This window comes from Polypterus senegalus, chromosome 4 (assembly GCF_016835505.1).
Source record: "Polypterus senegalus isolate Bchr_013 chromosome 4, ASM1683550v1, whole genome shotgun sequence".
NCBI classification, from domain to species: domain Eukaryota; kingdom Metazoa; phylum Chordata; class Cladistia; order Polypteriformes; family Polypteridae; genus Polypterus; species Polypterus senegalus.
In genome coordinates this window covers 138,187,923-138,209,234 of record NC_053157.1, presented here as the reverse complement: position 1 = coordinate 138,209,234, position 21,312 = coordinate 138,187,923, and the positions used below count along the sequence as shown (strand labels likewise).

Genomic DNA, 21,312 nt, shown 5'->3' with positions numbered 1-21,312 from the left:
CTTCATTCCTCTTTTATTTCTCCAGGCAATTGTGATTCTCCTTACTTCAGGTACCGTGATAATAAAGGCAGCACCATATGGCTGGAGATCACAGCACAATTAGAAACGAGTGGCTCACGCACTGCTTTCCAATTCCTCGCCTGCCATATTTGTAATCAAATTACAGGAGCACACCTAGAATACAAAGTTGGAGTCCCCTCCACAATTAAACCCTATGGCACACAAGGGAGCAGAGCACTACGAGTGGCTGCCTGGCTTTCCATCTGAGCGACAAAGGGTCACCAGGGCTACGTGCTGTGTAATTTGTTGCGTGTAACTGTTTGAAACATTTTTAAAATTATTATAATTGTGCTCTTGTTTTATCTCACGTTTCATTTTTTGTCAATTATGTCATTTTTCCCCTCCCTCTTCTTTGTTCCCTCTTTTTCTTTGGTGCATTTTTTGTAATTCTATCCTAGCGCATTATTCTGCTATGAATGGTAACAGGCATTCAAGTGTAATTTAAGGATGATAAGATGAACCATTGGCCTCAGGCCAGCGCCGAGCCATCAGCTAACTCTGCTGTGTTGTTTGCTTCCCCCTTTTCAGGTTTATGTTCTTGTTTTATTAGGATGTTTTGGGTTTTGTATGAAGGGTTTTGAATTTTGAAGATTTATTACATTTGATTTTATTGTTTGTATTACCATATTTACGCATGTACCACGCGCACATTTTTTCCCAAAAATTAGCATTAGAAAACCAGGTGCGCGTCATACACGAGGAAATGTAATTCTGTAATGTTTACTTCTTCTGCTTGGGCTCGCTCGCTCGTGCTCTCTCTTTCTCTCTCTCTCTTGCTCGCTCACGCTCTCTCTCCCTCTTGCTCGCTCACGCTCTCTCTCCCTCTTGCTCGCTCACGCTCTCTCTCTCTCGCTCTTGTTTTTGAATCAGTTTGCCGTCGTCATTCAACATGGATCGTAGCAAGCGTTTATGCTCCTTCACGGCGGGAGAGAAACTAAAAGTGATTTTGGAAGCAGAGAAGATAGGAAATCGGGCAGCAGGTCGCAAGTACGGTGTTCCAGAGTCATGTGTTCAAGATTGGCAACAAAAACAGAAGAGCATTTCGCAGAAAATGTGCCCTTAATGCTTCCTATACAATCACAATGCGCATAGTACACGGGGCAAAATGATTTTCGCAATTTTCTTTGTAAAAATTAGGGTGCGTGCCGTACACGAGTAAAAATGGTAAGTTCTTTTTGCATTCTTTAGATATATTTTTGAATTTTGAGATTCTTTTGATATTTGAATAGCTTTTGTTAAATGAATCATTTAAGACTTAGTTATTTTGGGCCAGGGAGTTGGCAGTTCCCCTTTTCCTTAAGTGATTTTTTTTCTAGAACTTTATGAGACTTTTTGAAGTATTGTAGCTTTTTTATGGTTGTGGGCCACAAAATCATGACAATAATGGTCTTTTCATACTATGTGCTGTTATGGTGTTTACTGTTTTGTGTTTGTAAATAATTTAATATATGAGCCTGTCTTCAGTAAAGAGTTTACTATAACAGTACATTAAATTGAACATATGTGATGTCTACTGGGTAGCATCCAGACAGGCCTAATGGAAGCATCTGAATCCACCAAAGCTGGGTGTTATTCACAACATAAAGTAGTTTAGTAGGGTTTGTGTTACTGTGTGCTGCCATCCACCATGGCATCATTTATGCAACAAAGGACACCAGTCACCCATCCATAATCTTCAGACTTTGGTTTGGAAAGTGTAAAATGCCATCTTGGGTGTCGTTCCAGGTGTTTTGGTAGGATGTGGTCAGGTGAATAAGGAGGCCAACACATAAGAAGGTTTTTTTTGTATTTGCATTTAATTATCACCATCATTCATGGTGGCTCCGAAATCCATACTAACACCTGTGATCTTCTGTTCTTTTTCCAGTTTTCTGAGGTGGCGACCTGTGCCACCACCACCCACTCAAAGCACCGTGCTGTCCCTACATGGATGGATTGAAGGCCAGAGGTCCACATGACCATTGTCATCAGGTTCTTCCATGTGAACCCTGAATACATTGAGGACTGATTGAGGTCATGCCTAGAGGGGGCTGGGTGGTCTCATGGCCTCAGAACCCCTGCAGATTTTATTTTTTTTTCTCCAGCTGTCTGTAGTTTTTTTTTTTTCTATCCTCCCTGGCCATTGGACCTTACTTTATTCAATGTACCACGCACGTAAACGGGAGCGTAAAAGCACATGCCAGAGGAGATTGACGGTCTACTAACCTCTCTCTCTTTTATCCTACAGAAAGAAAGACGCACCACTGCCATGATCCTGCTACCATTTCCTGATTCCGCATCACCACTTCCGCCCTCTCTCTGTCGAGTCCTGATGACGTCATCAATCCCAGAATTCATCTTGGTTCCTTCCCAGCATGCATCACTCTTCATTTCCGGTCCCTCATCAAATCTTCCCCCATTCCGCCATTTGGGCAATCTCTGTTAGAAAGTACAATTGTTGTACCAATCTACAGGGTGGGCCATTTATATGGATACACCTTAATAAAATGGGAATGGTTGGTGATATTAACTTCCTGTTTGTGGCACATTAGTATATGTGAGGGGGGAAACTTTTCAAGATGGGTGGTGACCATGGTGGCCATTTTGAAGTCAGCCATTTTGGATCCAACTTTTGTTTTTTCAATAGGAAGAGGGTCATGTGACACATCAAACTTATTGGGAATTTCACAAGAAAAACAATGGTGTGCTTGGTTTTATCGTAACTTTATTCTTTCATGAGTTATTTATATACAAACATATACAGTACTTTGACTCATCGTGTTACAGTATATGGGGCCGGAAAACCCCAAACCTTTATGTGTGTGTGGACTCATTATTACATATGTTATATTAAAATTGCCTAATTTTATCATTTTTCTCTTTCTTCATCCTGTAAAGCACCTTGAGCTACATCATTTGTATGAAAATGTGCTATAGAAATAAATACTGTTGTTGTTTATTTCATTACTAGTCACACAAGTGGCTAGCTGCATTTTTTCTCAGAATGATGGATATCATACCAAAAGGTGTTCCTCATGGCAGTAATATGGAATGACGATGATCATTAAGGAGTGGTCAGCAGTCACTTCACCTTTCAATGGGATACATGCACCCATAATACACCAGGAAAATGGATCTCAAGAACTTTCACTGCTGGCACCTTGCACTCAGGTTTGTGAGCTTCTTTTGGTGTGTGTCACATGTTTGTGGAGAACATGCTGAGGGGGGTGCCTTGAGGCTTCATGATGTAGTCGTTTGCTTCTGCCCATTGTGTGTAATCACGGGTGTATGTTGTGTTGTGGTTTTTGAGTGTTCTTACTCAGACCGCCGAATTCTTGGCTTAGTCATTAATGCTGAATTAAGTGCACAGACCGCACACATCAGGCATATCTGCTTACTGCTATGATGTAACACCAACAGGGAGGTCAAAACCCTTGTCCACATACTATACTCCATTTAATTTATTAAAATTCAATAAAGAAAATACAAAAATACAAATCAAAGAAAAAACATAAATAGAACGAAAAGATAAATCGATACTAATGTAACAAAATGAAACCAAAAGTCCAATCAAAAATTGAAACCCTAAAAAATTATAAAAAAACCTACCTGGTTTAAGACTACAAGCTTTACAATATAAAAGAACAAAAGGCAGCTGAAGAACGCAGTTGCAAGAGCTAATGCCACAGCACCAAGGCTGTGACAACATGCGTCTTAAATGGCCGCCAGGTGTCTTCCGGCCACAGAGAGCTGAGAGCTGTAAGCGAATTAGAGATGCCAGCCTTGTACTCGGTAGGAGGGACGAACAAACACATAAAACAAACGCAACTCACAACTGCAGTCTTCACACGTTTGTTAATCTTGTTTTTAAGAAGTTTGAGCTTATTCTGAATTAATTTCACTGCCTTTCTTACTTCTGATTTTCAAACATTGATAATGTTATATAGTTTTATCGCATTTTCAGCACCCTTTTGTTTTTATCGCTTTTACTCTTTGCCATTTTGGGAGTTTTGTGTCATAGCAACGACTGTGTTGTGTACTGTTGCTATGCCAAGGAAGTCATGTGACATGTTACGGCAAGCTTTATTGGGCTGAATGGCCTGTTCTCGTCAGGATTATTCTGATGTACTATTGTTCTAATCACACTGCTAGTAATATAAGATGGCTGAACCTGTTAAAATGAATCTCTTACGAAGGGTAGATGGTGTTTCTGTGTGTCAGGCGATTAGAGGAACGCGCTACGGTGCAACAGTGGTCCCCGTGTTCTTGTTGAAGAACTGATGTTTAAGTAACAGCCTGGATCAACTTTACTTTAATTTTGTTAATCATTTTAAACACTTAGAATATGTCGCCACTTAATCTCAGTTTGCTTAAGCTGAGAAGATTCAACACTTGCTGTCTTTCCTCATACCTCCTACCTCTCTGTCCTCCTCCTTTTTCTAGCACTTCTACTTATTTTTTGTAGCTTGGAAAAGAAACCCGTTTGCAGAACTCCAGACGAGGCCTCAGCAGCACGTTATAAAGTTGGACCATAACTTCCCTTCATGTTTTCTCCACATGTCCTGCTATATAACCAGACATTTCATCAGCCTTCTTGATCATAACAATGTCATTTAGATAAGTAAATCAATTCACAAAATATCACAAGAGATGTCATCTAAAAATTTGGGAACACTGGTAGAGAATGTACTAATCCAATGGTCATAACCTCATATTAATAAAGGGTGGGGTGTCATCTATTTGATAACAGTCTTCCACTCATTACCCTCATGATTATTTTTAAATTACATACACTATGAAGATCTAACTTAGTAAATATAGAAGAATCCAATCCCTGACTTAACACCAATGAGATTTTTAATTTTAATTTGATTAATCTCCCTGTAATCTATGCACAGTGAAAGCCTCCATTTTGCTTTGGTATAATTTTTTAAATGGTCCTATGGATGTATTTGAATTTTTAATAAATTCATTTTTCAAATTTTTTTTGGATGTGTTCATCTAATGCCTCGGCTGTGGGTCTCAACACCGCATATGTCCTCCTTGGGCAAAGGCCAATCATATTGAGGAGGCAACTCTCAAGGTGTTTGTTTGCTACAAATGTCTTGGGACTCCAGATAATATTCAGGCAACATCCAAACAGAACAACGAGAAGTTATTGGGTGGAGGATCATTTCAACACATCGATCTACTGTAACCACAATAAACTCCAGCCTTCAGTTTCTTTATTAGCCTGATTTATTTTAAAGTTGCACTTCATAAGCCATGAAAATCTTAAAATAAGTTGAGGGCTTTCATAATCAAAGGCAAAAATGTAAATGTTTGGAATTCAGGATACCAACTCTCATATTTATTTGTCATTTCCTGTTGTCACACACGTGTGTATGGGAGACAGTTTAAGGGCTTGAAATAATTGTGTTTCTCCGCTGGACCAGGGGTTGGCGCTGTACTCTAAATCTTTCTCCTTTTGTTAGTCCGCAGACCTACGGAAGATCCGACCTCTTAGAAACATCACTTCCATTTCCGGTCCCATCAACTTGCCTTCCAAGGACATCACTTCCTCTTCCCAACTATATAACTGCCTCAATGTTCAAATGTTTCCACTCAGTTCTATTTTGGACCCATGTCTGTAAAGACTGTTGCCTTAATTCATCCTGATTTTCAAGTATACAGGGTGGCTACCCCAAACCTTTTTGTTGTGTCTCTGCTTCTTATTTTACACTGTTTATTGGTTATTCATTTCCTGAAGGGCTGAGCTCCTGAGGCCTTTGACGTTGACAGCTGGAGTCAAGACCACAGTAGCAATGGTGGGGGTCTCACGTCCAGGGCTATAGTGAAGCGTAGTGAGTCTGACTGCCAGGCCTGTTCTGAGATCACAAACAGAGTGAAGCGAATCTCCACACAATGGTGCATATGAGAGGATGAAACTAGGCCAAGAAATACAGATGGTAGACATCGGAATCTCTTTTTTTGTTTACTCAACTTGATTCTTTTATGTATTGAACTCTTTGTAGTGTGACTTTCTTCATCACACTTTATAATTAATAATGTAAAAATAAAACATTAAGTTCTTGCAAAGCATATAATGTCTGGAAACTTTCACCTGCATCTCCACCATGATTCAGTTCTTCCATCTTCACCTTTGTTGTCAGGATTTTGGAAAGACTGAGCTTATGCTGACCACATCGGGCAAAAAGCAAGAGCCATCTGGCGACGGGGTGCTTGTCCATCACTCAGACCCACCAAGCCATCTCATGACCTAGGTGTGTTTGGGAGGTGCGATGAAAACCAGAAATTGATGTTTCTGTGAAGGGGAGCACCAGTGCAGCCCTCTCGTCTCCTCTCCGCCAGTGCCAATGAGGTCCAGCAGGGTCAGATCCAGTTTTAGCATTCATCTTTTTTATAATCCATTTGGATATTCCAGTCCTTTCAGCCCTTAAGGACCTTCTCCTAATTGTATTTCAGTGTAGTCCATGATCACAATCATCCATCTTGTCTTGTCTTTCCCTCTTCATTTTTTTCCAAGTATCAATGCCTTCCTTACTACACTCTTTACAGAAATATTAAATCCAAAACTGAGAAGTGTGTGCAGCAATCTCATCTGCTTTCTTGATGATCACTCGCTCTACTGCAGAGATCTGTGCCTTAACCCCATGGACTTTTTGCTGTCAACCTGGCATGACTGGATTTCATTAGCCTGCCTACTTTATTTCTTAGGATGACCACTTGCTCAGATAAACCCATCCATTTCCTGACCTTGCTGTGCTCTAGCGTTCTTGGAACCAAATAATTTCAACGTGAAGTTGTCAATTGCAATGCTTTCTTTATTCTGGGTGCTTTAATCAAGGAAACTCTTCAAAAAATGAATGGCTCTTCAGTCTCCTCCTCTTCTGGTTCTTGTTATGATGGTCAGCAGTGGACACCACTGAGAGTTGTAGTCCATGGCTAACAGGGGCCACAATGTGATAGCCGTGGCCTCCTGCTGTCTGTGAGTCATTTTTATGCAAAACATCTACTTCCCTTTAAAGGTTTTCTTGCCTATTAAGCATGGCATCCCTTTGTGTGATGTTGAGCTCATACTGGTGAACAGTGACACACACCTTGGCAGATCATTTCCAGTGCTCTTCATATTTGTTTCTTTTTGACAAATTGTGTTTAGCACTGTAGCGTCATTCCTCTAGTAGATGGGGATCAAATTCCAGCCCAGTGACTGTCTCTCTCTGGAGTTTGCACCTTCTTCCCAGCTCTGCCTGGGGCTTGTTCAAGTGCTGCAGCTTCTGCCCACGTTTCAAATGCATCTGGTAGGTGGATTGGCAGCTCTGGAATTGGCATACTGAGTCAGGGGGAGCCCCCGAGAAGGACTGCCATTGAGTCCAGTGTCACACATGTGTATCAGAGGACTCCTTCGCAGGCCTAGTTAAGCTATGCAATAACCCGCCGATATGAGAGAGGCACTAGCACTAAGTTTGTCTTCTCTGTTGAGGGAAGAGGGTACCTAGCCTGCCCCTTCTGGTCCGATTGCTATAAAAGCTGCACGTCCCAAAAAAAGAGGTCCTAGTAGAGGCCAGAGCAAACCACAAGATGGAGCACCATTTTGATTTAAAACTTTAGTTCATGAGAAACCCCAGATCGGGGATTGGTGCAAACTGCGCATTTTTCTTTCCTTTTTTCATTCATTCCAATTTGTCTAGTGATGAATAATGGGGGCAACCCAGCTGGTGTCCAAAAAATCCTTCATTTTTGAGGCTATTATTGTGCCAGGAATGGAGCCTGCTTTGAAAAGTGCCAGGATGAGCTATGAGGACAGACTGAAGCGGGTGAACTTCTTTATTTATGTAAAAGGAGATTAAGAGGTGACATGATTGAAGTGTTTAAAATTATGAAGGGAATTAGTACAGTGGATCAAGACTGTTATTTAAAATGAGTTCATCAAGGACATGGGGACACAGTTGGAAACTTGTTGAGAGTAAATCTCAAGGAAAACGTTTTCTTCGCACAGACAACCTAGACAGGTGGAATAAACTACCAAAATGTGCCGTAAAGCCCGGATTAAGACCCCCCACAGACCATTAGGTGCCTTAGCTTCTTAACAGGGATTGATCCTACTTTTAACAATGCAGCATGAGGACTCCTGGTTGTTTAGGGGCAGCCTGGTGTTTCCCACTCTTGCTTTTGCTGCACAGAACTGATTAATTTCATGGAGAATTTTGGGGGTCCCACTTGATCATTTCTGCTCAGCTGCTTCATCAACCATTTGGCATTAGTGAAAAAGCCCTTTGCCATCCTGGGCCCCTGGGTGTGCATCCAGAACATCTTGATGGTGGATCGGTCCCTGAGTGTGGTAAATGATGTGGTGTTGTACACTCCAACAAAACCAAACCAGTTGTTTTAAAGAACTTTGATGGGTCAGCAATGTAAATGTACCTGCTGTGCTGTTCTCTGTACGTCTGCTTGTGCCCTGCACTGCCTGTTCACACACACACACTGACAAAATCACAGTGCACACCGTGACAGGCCACTTCACTGAATTGGTAGTTCACATTATGACCGTCTCTAAATACTCTAAACACTTACCTTGGATCTTGCGAGCGAATGTCGCTGGTGTGGGAAGGTTCATGGCACATGAGAAGTAAGCAAAGATATAAGTAGCTTCACATGTTGCCCGGGTTCAAGTACCAGCATCTCAGCAGTCACCGGCGCTATCAGAGAAAGAAGTGGAGGGTCTTTGTTAGTATGTCGACATAATTTAAATGAAAGGGGTCACAGAAAGTGTTTTTCGAATGTGTTGGGATGCTTGTGCACAAGTGAATACATATATGAGGAAGCAAGCTGAGCTGAAAGAGGGCTTGCACAGGCATTCTGCATGAGTGCCAAGTTGGCATAATGGCATCTGCTGCTACTGGTCAGGGGAACAAACGTAGTTGGGCATTGGCAGTAAAATCCACAACTTGTTATAAAGGGGGCTTGTGTCCAACAGACTAAAGGGGTGAGGATGGAGTTCTAACTAATGAGCATTTGTAAGAGTTGTAAGGAGCATTGGGTGTATGCTGTGTTTTTCTGTAGATATTTATAATACCCACCAAGTGATCATTTTAGTGGAGGTGGTTTGGGATTGTTTTGATGGTGCTTCATTCTTATATATGCATTTTTTGAAAATATTTGCATCATTTTTGCTTAAAGGTAATCTCCTTCAGAACCTCTACAGGTGGACTGCCTGTGTGTCTATATAGCAGTGTTTTGGATAGTGGAGAGTGCACTCTAACTGTGTTAGATTTTGGTTCTTTTACATTTTTGTGTGAACTGCATGACACTGAATTGCTTTCACTTGCACTATTTGTCAAAAATCTGCACCATTGTTTTTGTACAATCTTTTTGTCTGTGTTTCAATATCCCACCCTGATCTCCTTGGTCTTGAACTACAAGAATAGAGTGCAGATTGGAGTCAAGTACCACCTTATGATTTATCACACACACATATACATACTGCGGGTACATGGCATTATCACACTGGCAGAAAGCTCAGATGTCACAGACAGTAGGACTTTGAAGACCATCAAAGCTGAGCTTGATATCACTTTGGAGAATTATGTAAATAGGATTGGCAAGCTTGTCGAGCTGAGTGGCCTGATCTCGTCAACATCGTTCTAATGTGACCCGTAATGATGATCTCCGGCTCCTGAAAGCTCTGTAACGGAAACAATAAAAATGGAAGGGCGGCATCACAGAATGTAAAAGCAACTTGCAGAATTCTGGATTCTCTTAAATGCTCTCAATAACACTGCTGAGCTATCTTGTCTCTCATCATTTTGACTCCATAGCTCTCATTAGGTTGTATCGCCATCTTAATTATTCTAATTCTGGAGTCTCCACACTTAATTAACTTTCCATTTAGAGGCTTCTACTTTTCCTGGGTCTGTCCGGGTCCTACAGAGCCATACTGGCTGCCACCTTTGATTGATAGGAATCATTTAATTTGAGGCTACCTTTGGCTTTGAATGGAACTCCCTGCTTAATTAGACTCTTTGTGGCCCTGCATTGTTACTCTGTGTGACTGCACAACTCAACAGATTTACAGACCCATTATTACCGTCATTGTCTTTTTCTTCACAGAAATAAATTTGCCTTCTAGCCTGCTTATTTAATATCATTCCATACATCTTTACCTAAATGTTTTTAAAAGAAGATTATTTGCAATGTACATCTTGTTTATGATATAACACTGTGATTTATTGGCTCCAAACAATTGGCTACAATAAAGTTATGCCAACAAGCTGTCCTTAACTTTGCTCATTTGGCAAACATTTTTATGAGAAACTGAATGCAAAACATACTCTGTGGGGATATTTTTAATCCACCTAGCAAGTCTGAAAAGCTAATGAAGAAGAAGAAGCTGCTAATTAAATTGGAGTTCAACGAAGGGCACAAGCCATTCTCTGGCTTAGGAATTGGCTGAAATGATGCGGCACCCTGGGACCAAAGCTGAGCAGCCCTGGCCTTGTCCTAATTAACCTAAATGATCTGCAAAAGAAAGATACTAACAAGTGGGCTACGTCTGCAGATGACACTTGATGTGAATGACACTAGCAGTAGCATGTTGCCAACTGCCTTCCGAGAGCATACAGAAGCGATTAAGAAGGATATTAGCATGTGTTGGGTTACAGAGCACAATGGACGAAGAAGATTTTGAGCTACTGGTGAGGCCTTGTCTGGAGTACAAAAAAGATGCAGCAACGTAGAGAAGGTCCAGAGGGAGTTACCAGGCTAATTCAGAGATGGAGAGATCCAAGCTACAAGCCTGCCTTGTGAATGGACTCATTCTAGAAGTGTGAGGTATGAGCTATGAGGAGAAATCATAGGGGATGAACCTTTTCAGTTTAAAAGAACAGAGTTAAAGAGGGGACATGAATGAAGTGTTGAAAATTCTGAATGGGAGTAGTATGGAGGGTGGTAGCCATGTACACTCATCAAGAACACATGAACATTGGTGGAAGATGGAAAAGGCTACATTTCACACAAATGTATTTCTTCATGCAGAGAATGTATGTGTGGAATAAATTCCCATGATGGGTGACAGGTGGTAGACCTTCAGATCACGATGGGTTTGCCAAGCTTTGCTGGGATGAATGACTAGTTCACATCAAAATGTACTTATGTGCTGGCTTCTCTCTGTCTTTTCCAGCACATTCTTCCGCACAGCTACCACTTTCTAAAACTAGAAGCATTTTCTGGGACTTGTTTAAGATCTACTCCCTTGCTTCTGTCACTCTCTCGGCCCACATTATCATTACCTACTTGACAATTTGATAGGTTGCTTTGCTGTCTGACATAAAAGTCTCTTATACAGATGACTGGCTCAGAGAACACATCCAAAATGTCTAGTCTTCTTTGTAAACTTCTCTGCATTCATATTACTGTGCTGACTGAGAGTGACTTCATCCTGATGTTACTATTGACATCCCAAAACATGGATCTTTCGAACACTAAATTTCACAATTTTTGTAACAGTTTATCCTTTTGACTGGTGGAACCAATTCCAGTTCCCAGACTCAATTGCATTTAGCACTCAGCAAGGCAGGTGGTTCTGATGGAACCGATGATTCCCTGGGAAGACTGGGTGGAAGAGATGTATGGGAGGAAGAGGGCTGGATTAGAGGAACTAGTAGTTGAGGGTCAGTGGTAGTATGTAGGGTCTCTTAACATAAGTGGGTTATAGAGTATCATGGATGATCTCTCCACAGGGCCCCTAGTCCTCTTGTCATCATGGGACAGCATAGCATGGAAACCATCAGGAATATCATAGAGGCTTGAGGGAAACCCTCAACATGGCTATAGATCAAGAAAGGGGATCCATGGGCAACAAGTTCTACTTGGTGCCTCATCAGCCCCAGGTGGGTCACCTGGATTATTAGATTACCAGTAACGGCGCACTGCACTTGACTTGAGCATTCCTAGTTTTCATTCTCTTTCTCTGTACGTTTAGCATTCGTTTGCTCAGAGGTTGATGCGCTTGCTGCTTCCTGAGCAGCTCTTCTTTACTCCACCCTAGCAGCCCGCTTCTTCCGTCGATATCTTTTCACGTTAAAACTGATTAAGTCAGTGTTTGTGTTGCAATTACTTAGTACATTTTCCTTAATTTTTCACTTAAGCGGGCACTTAAGTCTTCAATCTGCCTCAAGAATGATTTAAGATATGAAGAGGTAGGAGAAGTGACAGCGAAGGTGGTAGGGAATGAGAACGACGCTTGTGTGCATGTGCCGCATGGCTTCCCTGCTGGCCGCTGCCAAGAATTGATTCTACAATAAAATAAAATAAAAATAAAAAAAGGAATAACCTTCAAGGTCAATCATCACCCCGAAAGCGGATAGTAGACGTCATGCAGTATATGTGTACCAAATTTCAGGTCAACAGTTCAAACGGTTTGCGTGCTACAGGTGATTTAAAATCCTGGACAGACAAATGAATATCCATGATAGCGTATTATACTGTATATAAAGACCCAAAACACTCCATGACTACAGGGGCAATCACAGATGATGTGCATCACAAGATGTGTTCATCAGAAAAGAAGCTCTGTAATCCAGTTAAGCAGTCTTTAGTGTTTTATTGTATTTTCATCTCTGTAGCTACATACAATAAATTTGAATTAGTACAAAAAATATTTTCTTGTTATACTCACTAAATGTACTTTTTAATTAAAATGTATAAAAATATACAAATATAAATTTCCAAGTGAAATTGAATTTAGCTCACTTAATTAAAGGTTCATTTATTCCATTCCATTTCTCTCAGAGGAGCGCCGGCTTTGTCGGGGGTCAGTCGTCCACCTGCGTTCGATGCCTGCAGGTCAGTGAGGGCACTTCCTGTGCTCCGCTCTCAGCTCGACTCACTTTCTTGAGGTTGATCCTGTTAGGTCTTCAGTACTGTAGGTGAGAAGATCTTCTTTTTATGGGCAGGTGTATAAAACAAAGGTCATTCCACTCTTCTGTAACAAATGAGTTTGCTCTTAGAACTACTTGACATCTTGAGCACGTTTATAAGCAATATAACCGTTGTGACCTACAAATTCAACTATGCTTTGGTTTTTCAGTGTGTCTATGGAGTAACTGAATGACTTCATTTTCCATTCCTGCCTCCTTTACCAATTTTGTTGGGTTCTTTTCCCTTGTGCACACTTTTTTTGCACCAGGACTTAAAACCGATGTCACATTATGTGTCTTTTAGTTGTGGGTATGTTAGACTTCCTGACTGATGCTGATCTTGTCACTGAACCATATCAATTACTTGACTCTAATTCAATGGACATGTTATATTTAGTGATTTAGTGTCAACATGACGATCTTCCAGTGCAGTCGTGCTCAACTCTTTTTATGACAGCCAACAGCAGTGCTGGTGTTGTACGAGGGATTAACAGGTATGGAGACTTTAGTCACAGTCTTAACCCTTTTTTCCTTTTCCATTCTGCTGTGGTACACTAAATGCAAGGCATCATTTTGGTTGTGAATTCCAAAACCCCCATATTCCTCATTCTTCATCACTGCATTACATGCATTGTACTTCCGGATGAGCATTCATTGGTTGTCGGCTCTCATCCACACAGAGCTTACCCATACGACTAAAGAAAAAAATCAAACTTGCTTGATTTTATCGGAGGAAGCTGTGGTTGAAGCTGACCATTGAATATGTAACATTAGGCAGCTGACTTCACAGGATCACATCACAGAATGCCTCAGACTCACTAAGACTATTAAAATGAGGGTTACAACTGAAAATTGCCAGAAAAGTTGCAAAATGTGACATGATCTTTCCATTTAATAGTGGGCCGAGTATGCCAGACAGGGAAATTGTCACTTTATACGTATATTTTATATATCAAGTGGGTGCAAGACAACCAGAGACCAGCATTACTGCACTTGTTCAACTAAGATGTAAAACCGTTTCTAGAAGATCAAGTCCCATACGTCCGCACGCCATTCCCTAACTGTAATGCATGGGCAATGTTGCCAGATGGCTGGGATTTACAGTATGTTGCTGATATTGTTGATCTTTCTTTGGCCAATACGAGATTAGAAAAGCTGCCACAATATGATGGCAGGCACAGATACCGACGATGACATGACCCAAAGCGCCCAAGCAATGCTGATGAAAGCCTTGACTCATCGTGATGGAGAAACGCTGTGCTCATGTTTCAAGCCCATTGTAATGGAGTTTATTGCTGTTGTTCATTGTTCTCCCATTTCTTCTATTTTCAGCATCTAAAAATGAGGTTGTAGCACTTCAGATGGCTTGTCCCTTTCAAGGCCTCTGACCACAGAGTCTCCCAATCACAATGAGTTCATGTTCACTTCTTAGATCAGATTAGAAAATAAGCTAGAATGAGTTGTTCAAATTTCCTTTCAAATCAGACAAGCAAAGTGAATCATGCTCTGCAAAGAGGTACATTGTTGTCCCAGCATCCCCATCTACGCCTGGTATTTGCGTCCTCCCATTAGGCTCTGGATCCTGTGAGTCAAACTGAGAGAAGAGGGAACAGAAAATCAGCCAAAGGTTGAATCCGTTTTTTGTTCTCAACACCAGGGGCGTGGGTGATATACCAGTGGGGGGCGTAGAGTCTCTTTGGATTTAGCCACATGCACTGAGTAAGATCTTGCTAGTGAGGTCCTCACATTCACATTGGTTCCCCTCCAATGAATATATGAGAGGCGAGGAGTGGTTTGCCTTTTATTTACTAAGGAGTTGCAACAAGGCAGTGTAACTGGTGGGAAAACCAGCTCGACTGGTTTCAGGACTCTCATTTTGTCTTCTTTTCTGGGTCTCACTGGTACAGGCTGAATAATGCTGGCGCCATTATTAAAGCTCCGCCGGGGACTCGTAAAAGATGGACCTGGCAGTCTCCGGGAGGAACTGGCCATGTTAGAGTTTAATTGTGCTCGATGAAAATTGTTGCCACTAGTATTGTTATTCACTCTGCTGATTGTCCCATCTTTACATTCTTGGTTTATAAACTCTGCAATTTTGGCCTGGGTCCCACTGCTGGAGAAGTTTAACCGTACTGTTGACTTTGATTTTCTTCTGTCTTTCTTTGGTGATTTCGGAGGGCTGATACCATCTAAAATTCCTTTTGCCATCGCCCGAGCTAAAATGTGTTTAGGAGCAGTAAATGTAAGATCTTCCTATAAAAGGAAACATATAAAAGATAAAGTTATTTTTAAGTTATAACATGATATAGAATCATCTGCAACCTGCTTAATCCAGTTCATGGTCATGGCAGCACTGGGTGCAAGGAAGGAAACAGACCTGGAAAGTCCACCACAGGGCTGAACTCGAACACAACTCTACGCAACTCTAAACTGAGTTGATAAGATTGTATGTGTGAGTGGGATGGATGCTCTTCTGTTTGGCACCAGATGATCCCCAACTCACTTCGCCTTGCATTGACTCCACTTTAATAAAGTAAATAAGTATTCCTTTATATAAAGAGCAATTCAAAACAAACTGACCTCTTTCACAAATGCATTACACATTGAGGTATCACCTGAACATGCAATATGCACTAAACTCTAGGCATAGCCTTAGTTTTTTTGTCCTAATTTAAATGCCTGAATGTTGTATGCGCTGTCGTGTCAGTCATTAATGCTGCTACGCCAGAAAGTCATGGGGACGAGTGACACTACAGGATTGACGAGTGACTTGAGGGGGCATATTTGTATGACTAAGGGCACCTTGTGCAGACTGGTTGGACTACATGCTAGTATGATGCGGAGTTACTGAGTTTCACTTCTCCACTAAGTTTTCAATTTGTTTTGAATGCCCTCTGCACCTTTGTGGGCATTGTATGGTGACATTGAAATGATTAGATTTCTTTTTTATATATTTAATATTTGCAGTTTTCTGATTGGTCCTTACTCTTTGAACCAATTACTTTTTTGTATATTTTGAATTCTGCAGGTACATGTTTACTTTTTTTGTGCTTTATCTTTTATTTAGACCTTCTACTTTTTGTATCTTTTATTTTATTTTTATTTTTTTTATCACATTGTTTAAATAATATAGTATATTAAATCTTTCATTGTGGCTAGAATGTTTCGAAAATGACTTCACCACACAACGGCAGTGTGCCGACAGAACCAAAAAGGTATTAACCTCCACAGCACTTATCCCAAGTGTGACTCAGGCTTGGAATTCTGAGTAATTACAGTTAAGCCTCCTAAGTCAACCTGGAGTGATGCGTAATGATCCGCTTTACAATGTTAAACCCAACTAACTCACAGGACTTTATTCTGCTGCTATCTAGGGGATTAAACACCATTATGCTGCAAAAAGGCCAAATTATCTGTATGTGTTTTGCCACTCTAAAGTAAAATGATAACAGTTCACGAGTGAGGAGGAGCCTTCAACCAAAGCACAAAGACATGTAAACAAAAAGCTGTAAAGCCAGTTTTAGAACAAACTGAAACTGAACAATTAGTGGAATCAAGTGATAAGTGATGACAATTTGTGAGGAGTATCTGACATTGACACGGATAGTGAAACTGATGTATACGGTACTGCACGATTGTGTCGCCATGATATGGCAAAATGATTGCGATCAAGTAGAAGGACAAAAAATGACGTTAGCCCTCTAAGCACTGTTCACAATGCAGCAACTGTCAATGTTAGTATCCGGAGTAATGTGGATGCACTCTGCTAGCCTACAATAACAGAAGGGGCACATCAATAATGCAGATTACTGACTGTGACTGTTTCAAAACATATCACATGAAGGACGTGTGCTGAATCTGCATTAGTACGGCAGCGGACACTGGATATGCCTTTCATAATGTATTTATGTTGCCGTTTTGGCATTTATGTGTTTCTGTTACACATAAAATTTTTTGTTGTTGAAAAAACAGTCAAAGATTTTTACTAACTTTTCTGGGGGTAAACAAAAGAGGCAATAGTGCACAGATCTTTGAAATATGTCAGGTTAATTGTTGAGTTGTAGTGGAATCAGAGCTTCTGCTCTTTTTAATTTATATAAATGATGTAAATAAAATATAATTAACATAGTAGTTAAAGTTACAGAACACAATACACTTGATGGAATTGCAGATATCATTGACCTTATCTAGAAAATAAAATTCTGCAATGGCCATATGTATATCTGGCAATTTGTGTTAAATGTAAATAAATGTTACGTTATATGCATAGGACATTCATAACATGAAATATAATTACACAGCTAGGGATGTGGAAGTGCAGTGTATTCCTTAAGAGACAGATGTTGGAGTTCTAGGAGACCCTCTGCTGGAGTCTGTACAGAAACACCAAGTGACATTTGGTGACATGGCATTCTGTGCCAGGGGCAGCTCTAGGCTCATGGCCGCCCTGGGCAGAGAAAGAATCGGTGGCCCCTTCGCCCGCTGTTTCCTGCAGAGGCATTAGCTCTCTTGGAAATGTGTTCTTTTAAAATTGTGGCATATTAAATAATTAAACAATATCATGATATACCAGAAAAGGCGATATCCCCCCCATAGTGATTACGGCGGTACAAGAATCACATGAGACAAAATATCTTTTAGCTTACATTTACTGACGCTTTACGCGTTACAGACGGGGAGGCATATGGACAGACTTTTATCCAGGTGGGAAATCTGGATCAACACAGTCAGCCATTTTCTCCGTCCCTACGCTGGGAGGTTTTTCGACAACTCTTTGTGTCGATGCAGCCTCGAAGGGTCTGGCCACTGTCCAGACCTTTTAAATGGTTCTTCTTCAACTTGCTGGTCCTTTCTGTCTCCAAACAAGGGCTGAATTCCTCCCCCCAAAAATACAGAAATATCATAGTGCTTACATGCTGTTTCTCATTCTCCCAATAAGGAAAGAAGATTTGTGCTGATAGAGGACAGAAATACCCTAACCTGTGTTTAAGCTGACTATACAAGCCTCCAGTTGTCTTTGGCTATCTAATCCAATGCTTGGCTAGCAATTCTAACTGCTGAGCCCCTGTGTGCCACAGTTAACATGCACATGTGAATAAAACTCATAACAGTATTGTCCAGATATAGTGACATAAAGAAAAATGTAGTATAACACACGCCAATGTCAATATGGTATCTTATGTATGGCGGATGGCCACGTCTGTTGTGGACACTGCATAGCCACCTCGTGCTCATGACACAAGCGTTTAACTTTTGCCGAAATTTGCCGCTTCATTTTAGCTGTGTTGTTATTTTCTCTTTCTGTTTTATATTCAATATATATTGGAGTGGCGGCCTCTGGGATTTGGCGGCCCTGTGCAGGTGCACAGTTTGCACATGCCTAAGGCCGCCACTGGCTGTGCTGAGCCTAAGCCAAGGGAGGCGACTGTTATGACACACAACTGGAATACAGCATGCTGTTTTGGCCTCCATATTAGGAGGGAAAGTAGGAGATAACAGAGCTGGAAAGTGCCCAGAGAAACGATACTTGATTATAAGCTATGAGCAGAAGTGAAAAAGAGAGTGCAGGCAGGGTGGAATGGGTGGAGAAGAGTGTCAGGAGTGATTTGTGCCAGACGGGTATCAGCAAGAGTGAAAGGGAAGGTCTACAGGACAGTAGTAAAACCAGCTATGTTATATGGGTTGGAGACAGTGGCACTGACCAGAAAGGAAAACAGAGCTGGAGGTAGCAGAGTTAAATATGCTAAGATTTGCATTGAGTGTGACGAGGATGGATAGGATTAGAAATGAATACATTAGAGGGTCAGCTCAAGTTGGACGGTTGGGATACAAAGTCAGAGAGGCGAGATTGCGTTGGTTTAGACATGTGCAGAGGAGAGATGCTGGGTATATTGGGAGAAGGATGCTAAGGATAGAGCTACCAGGCAAGAGAAAAAGAGGAAGGCCTAAGCGACGGTTTATGGATGTGGTGAGAGAGGACATGCAGGGGATGGGTGTAACACAGCGTTTCTCAACCTTTAAGTATTTGCGACCCGAGTTTTCATAACAGTTTTAATCGCTCCCCCCCCTAACATTTTTTTGAAATGTAGATGCATATTTTATTATACCTACTTAACTTTTATCGACATTTATCTAACTCTATATTTATTGTTCTAGTATCAGAATGTAGTTTAAGTTAATTTGTTTTGGTTTCAACAGATGTTTTTTTCATATTTTTGACTCTTATTTTCTTTTTTTCACATCTTTTTGTTACTTCACGCCCCCCTAGGCAGGCCCCGCCCCACAGGCTGAGAACCACTGGTGTAACAGAACAAGATGCAGAGGACAGAAAGATATGGAAGAAGGTGATCCACTGAGGCAACCCCTAATGGGAGCAGTCAAAAGAAGAAGAAGAAGAGGAATTTTGGATAGTTGTTCTGGTAATTGTTATTTGCTAGTTTTGCATCATTTTGTATTTTGTTGTGTCATTTTTATGATTCTCTTTCCCACAACTTTACTTTTTGTATATTGACCTTTCTGTTCATTTTTGATATACATAAATGAGTTAAAAAGTTACTTTAATTAAGTTTCTTTTGGGTGGCTCCAGTTTTCCCTCTCTATTTATATGGAATAGCGGATCCATGGCTAGGGAATTTGTGGCCTGTTTTTTCATTAAATAAATATTTGAATGGCCAGCTTGATTTCCGTGGGTTTGTGTGCTCGCACAGATGCGGGAGGTCAATGAGGTAATTGAAACGAGACGCACCTGCACGTGAGGGGGTGGTCTCTCTCAATTGCTTCATCGGCTTCTTGCGGTGCGAGATTGAGATGCGATGCTCACTTAGGCATATAAGGGGGAGCCAACACAAGGATTGAGAGGAGAATCACAAAGAAAAATGAAAGGAGGTTAAAAGAGGGAAGACAGAGAAACAAGCAGGAAGATGGGAGAGTGCCAGTGCGGGTGAGCAGTAGAGGAAACAGGCAGCCGTGCGGAGAGCCCCCAGGGGAGAGTGTGGCCAACACTCAGGGCGTGATGAAGGAAATCACTCTGGCTGAGCTGTTTGGAGCTGGGCTGAGGCAGTGCTGGATGGAGCAAGTCCCTTCATAAGACCAGGAAGACAGCGAGAGATGGTGAGGCTCAGATTGGGAGCCCAACAGAGGCAATGGGCAGTAGGGACTTGAGCCTGGGTTCGGACTGGGAAGCCCTGCTTCAGTTTTTCAACAGACCAGAAGCATAAGTGTCTGCCGTGGATGCAGAGTCTGAATAATACAGAGGTGCTTATATTCTTGGTTTTAAACACTGACAATGGGGAAGTAATTTCTTGTTGTGAACTTTACTTTTTTCTGATTATTTATAATTCCTCACAGCAAACAGCAGAAGCTATAGATTAGTAAGACAGACGCATTTCTTGTCTATCAAGTTCACAAGCCATATTTATATTTAAAATTGAAGTTCATTCTATGGCCTTGTACTGAACTAGCCATGAAAGAAGCTTGTAGTTTGAGACAAAATGCCTTAAAATAAAAGTGTTTAAATAAAATAACTGACATGCACATCACTGTCTTTTTCATTAGTCATCGTGTATAGGAGTGATTAAAAATGGTCAGACTGCACAAGCAAAGCAATAATTCAATCTTGGATCCCAGCTGAGGAGAACAAAAGCCGTCAAGTGACTGATGCTGAGGAGACAATCAATAAAGGCTTTACTATTGGATTATCCTGCATAATGGCCTACTCAAAAATGACTGGCCAGGTTTTAATGCTATTTTATTCATATTTGCCAGTAGTGAGAATAACCACTTTGAATTGTCACAAACAATGTTATGTCTGTCCAGGGAAGTTTTATGTTTTTTCAATGTTTAGTTTTCTTGTGAAAGTAATTTTGAAATTTTAAAATACATTAATAATGCTTAAAGTCAGTGGCCTTCAAATCCCCACCAGTTTCACTGTCACTATAGTTGATCTCATTTCATTAGATGGTCATTTTTCTTCCCTTCAGAATTAATAATAATAATAACAATTCTTTACATTTATATAGCGCTTTTCTAACTACTCAAAGTGCTGTCCATGCAGGGAGGACCCGAGAAGCGAACCCACAATCTTCTTACCGCAAAGCTGCAGTGCTACAACTATGCCTCGACGTGGATTTCCTGAGACACTGTGCCTTGGATGGCCAGTTAATTGGACGAATCAAAGGTATTAAGTAATTAACTGAGTACCTTTCTGTATATGTTATTTATTAATTTGTTTTTTTTTACCAAGGGCTAATATTATTAGTTCATTCGTGCTCCTTACTCTTAAATATGCTACATGCAATTGCCCAAGAATAATACATATGTGCCTTAGCTCCTGCTTTTTCAAGTGACTGACCTTTGT

At 41.0% G+C, this 21,312-nt stretch overlaps 1 protein-coding gene across 4 annotated transcripts in view; it reads right to left on the bottom strand.

Moving 5' to 3' along the window:
* Positions 1 to 21,312, bottom strand: part of LOC120527669 (putative methyltransferase NSUN7) — a 252,158-nt gene that overhangs the window by 13,322 nt on the left and 217,524 nt on the right. For 3 of the 4 annotated variants that reach the window (XM_039751330.1, XM_039751332.1, XM_039751331.1), the window contains one exon: positions 12,638 to 15,209. The exons of the other annotated variant lie outside the window; for it this stretch is intronic. In XM_039751330.1, the coding sequence (XP_039607264.1) occupies positions 14,604 to 15,209 (606 nt within the window). In that variant the 3' untranslated portion in view covers positions 12,638 to 14,603. Of the gene's footprint in view, positions 1 to 12,637; positions 15,210 to 21,312 lie in introns of those variants that run through there. 4 annotated transcript variants of the gene reach the window in all.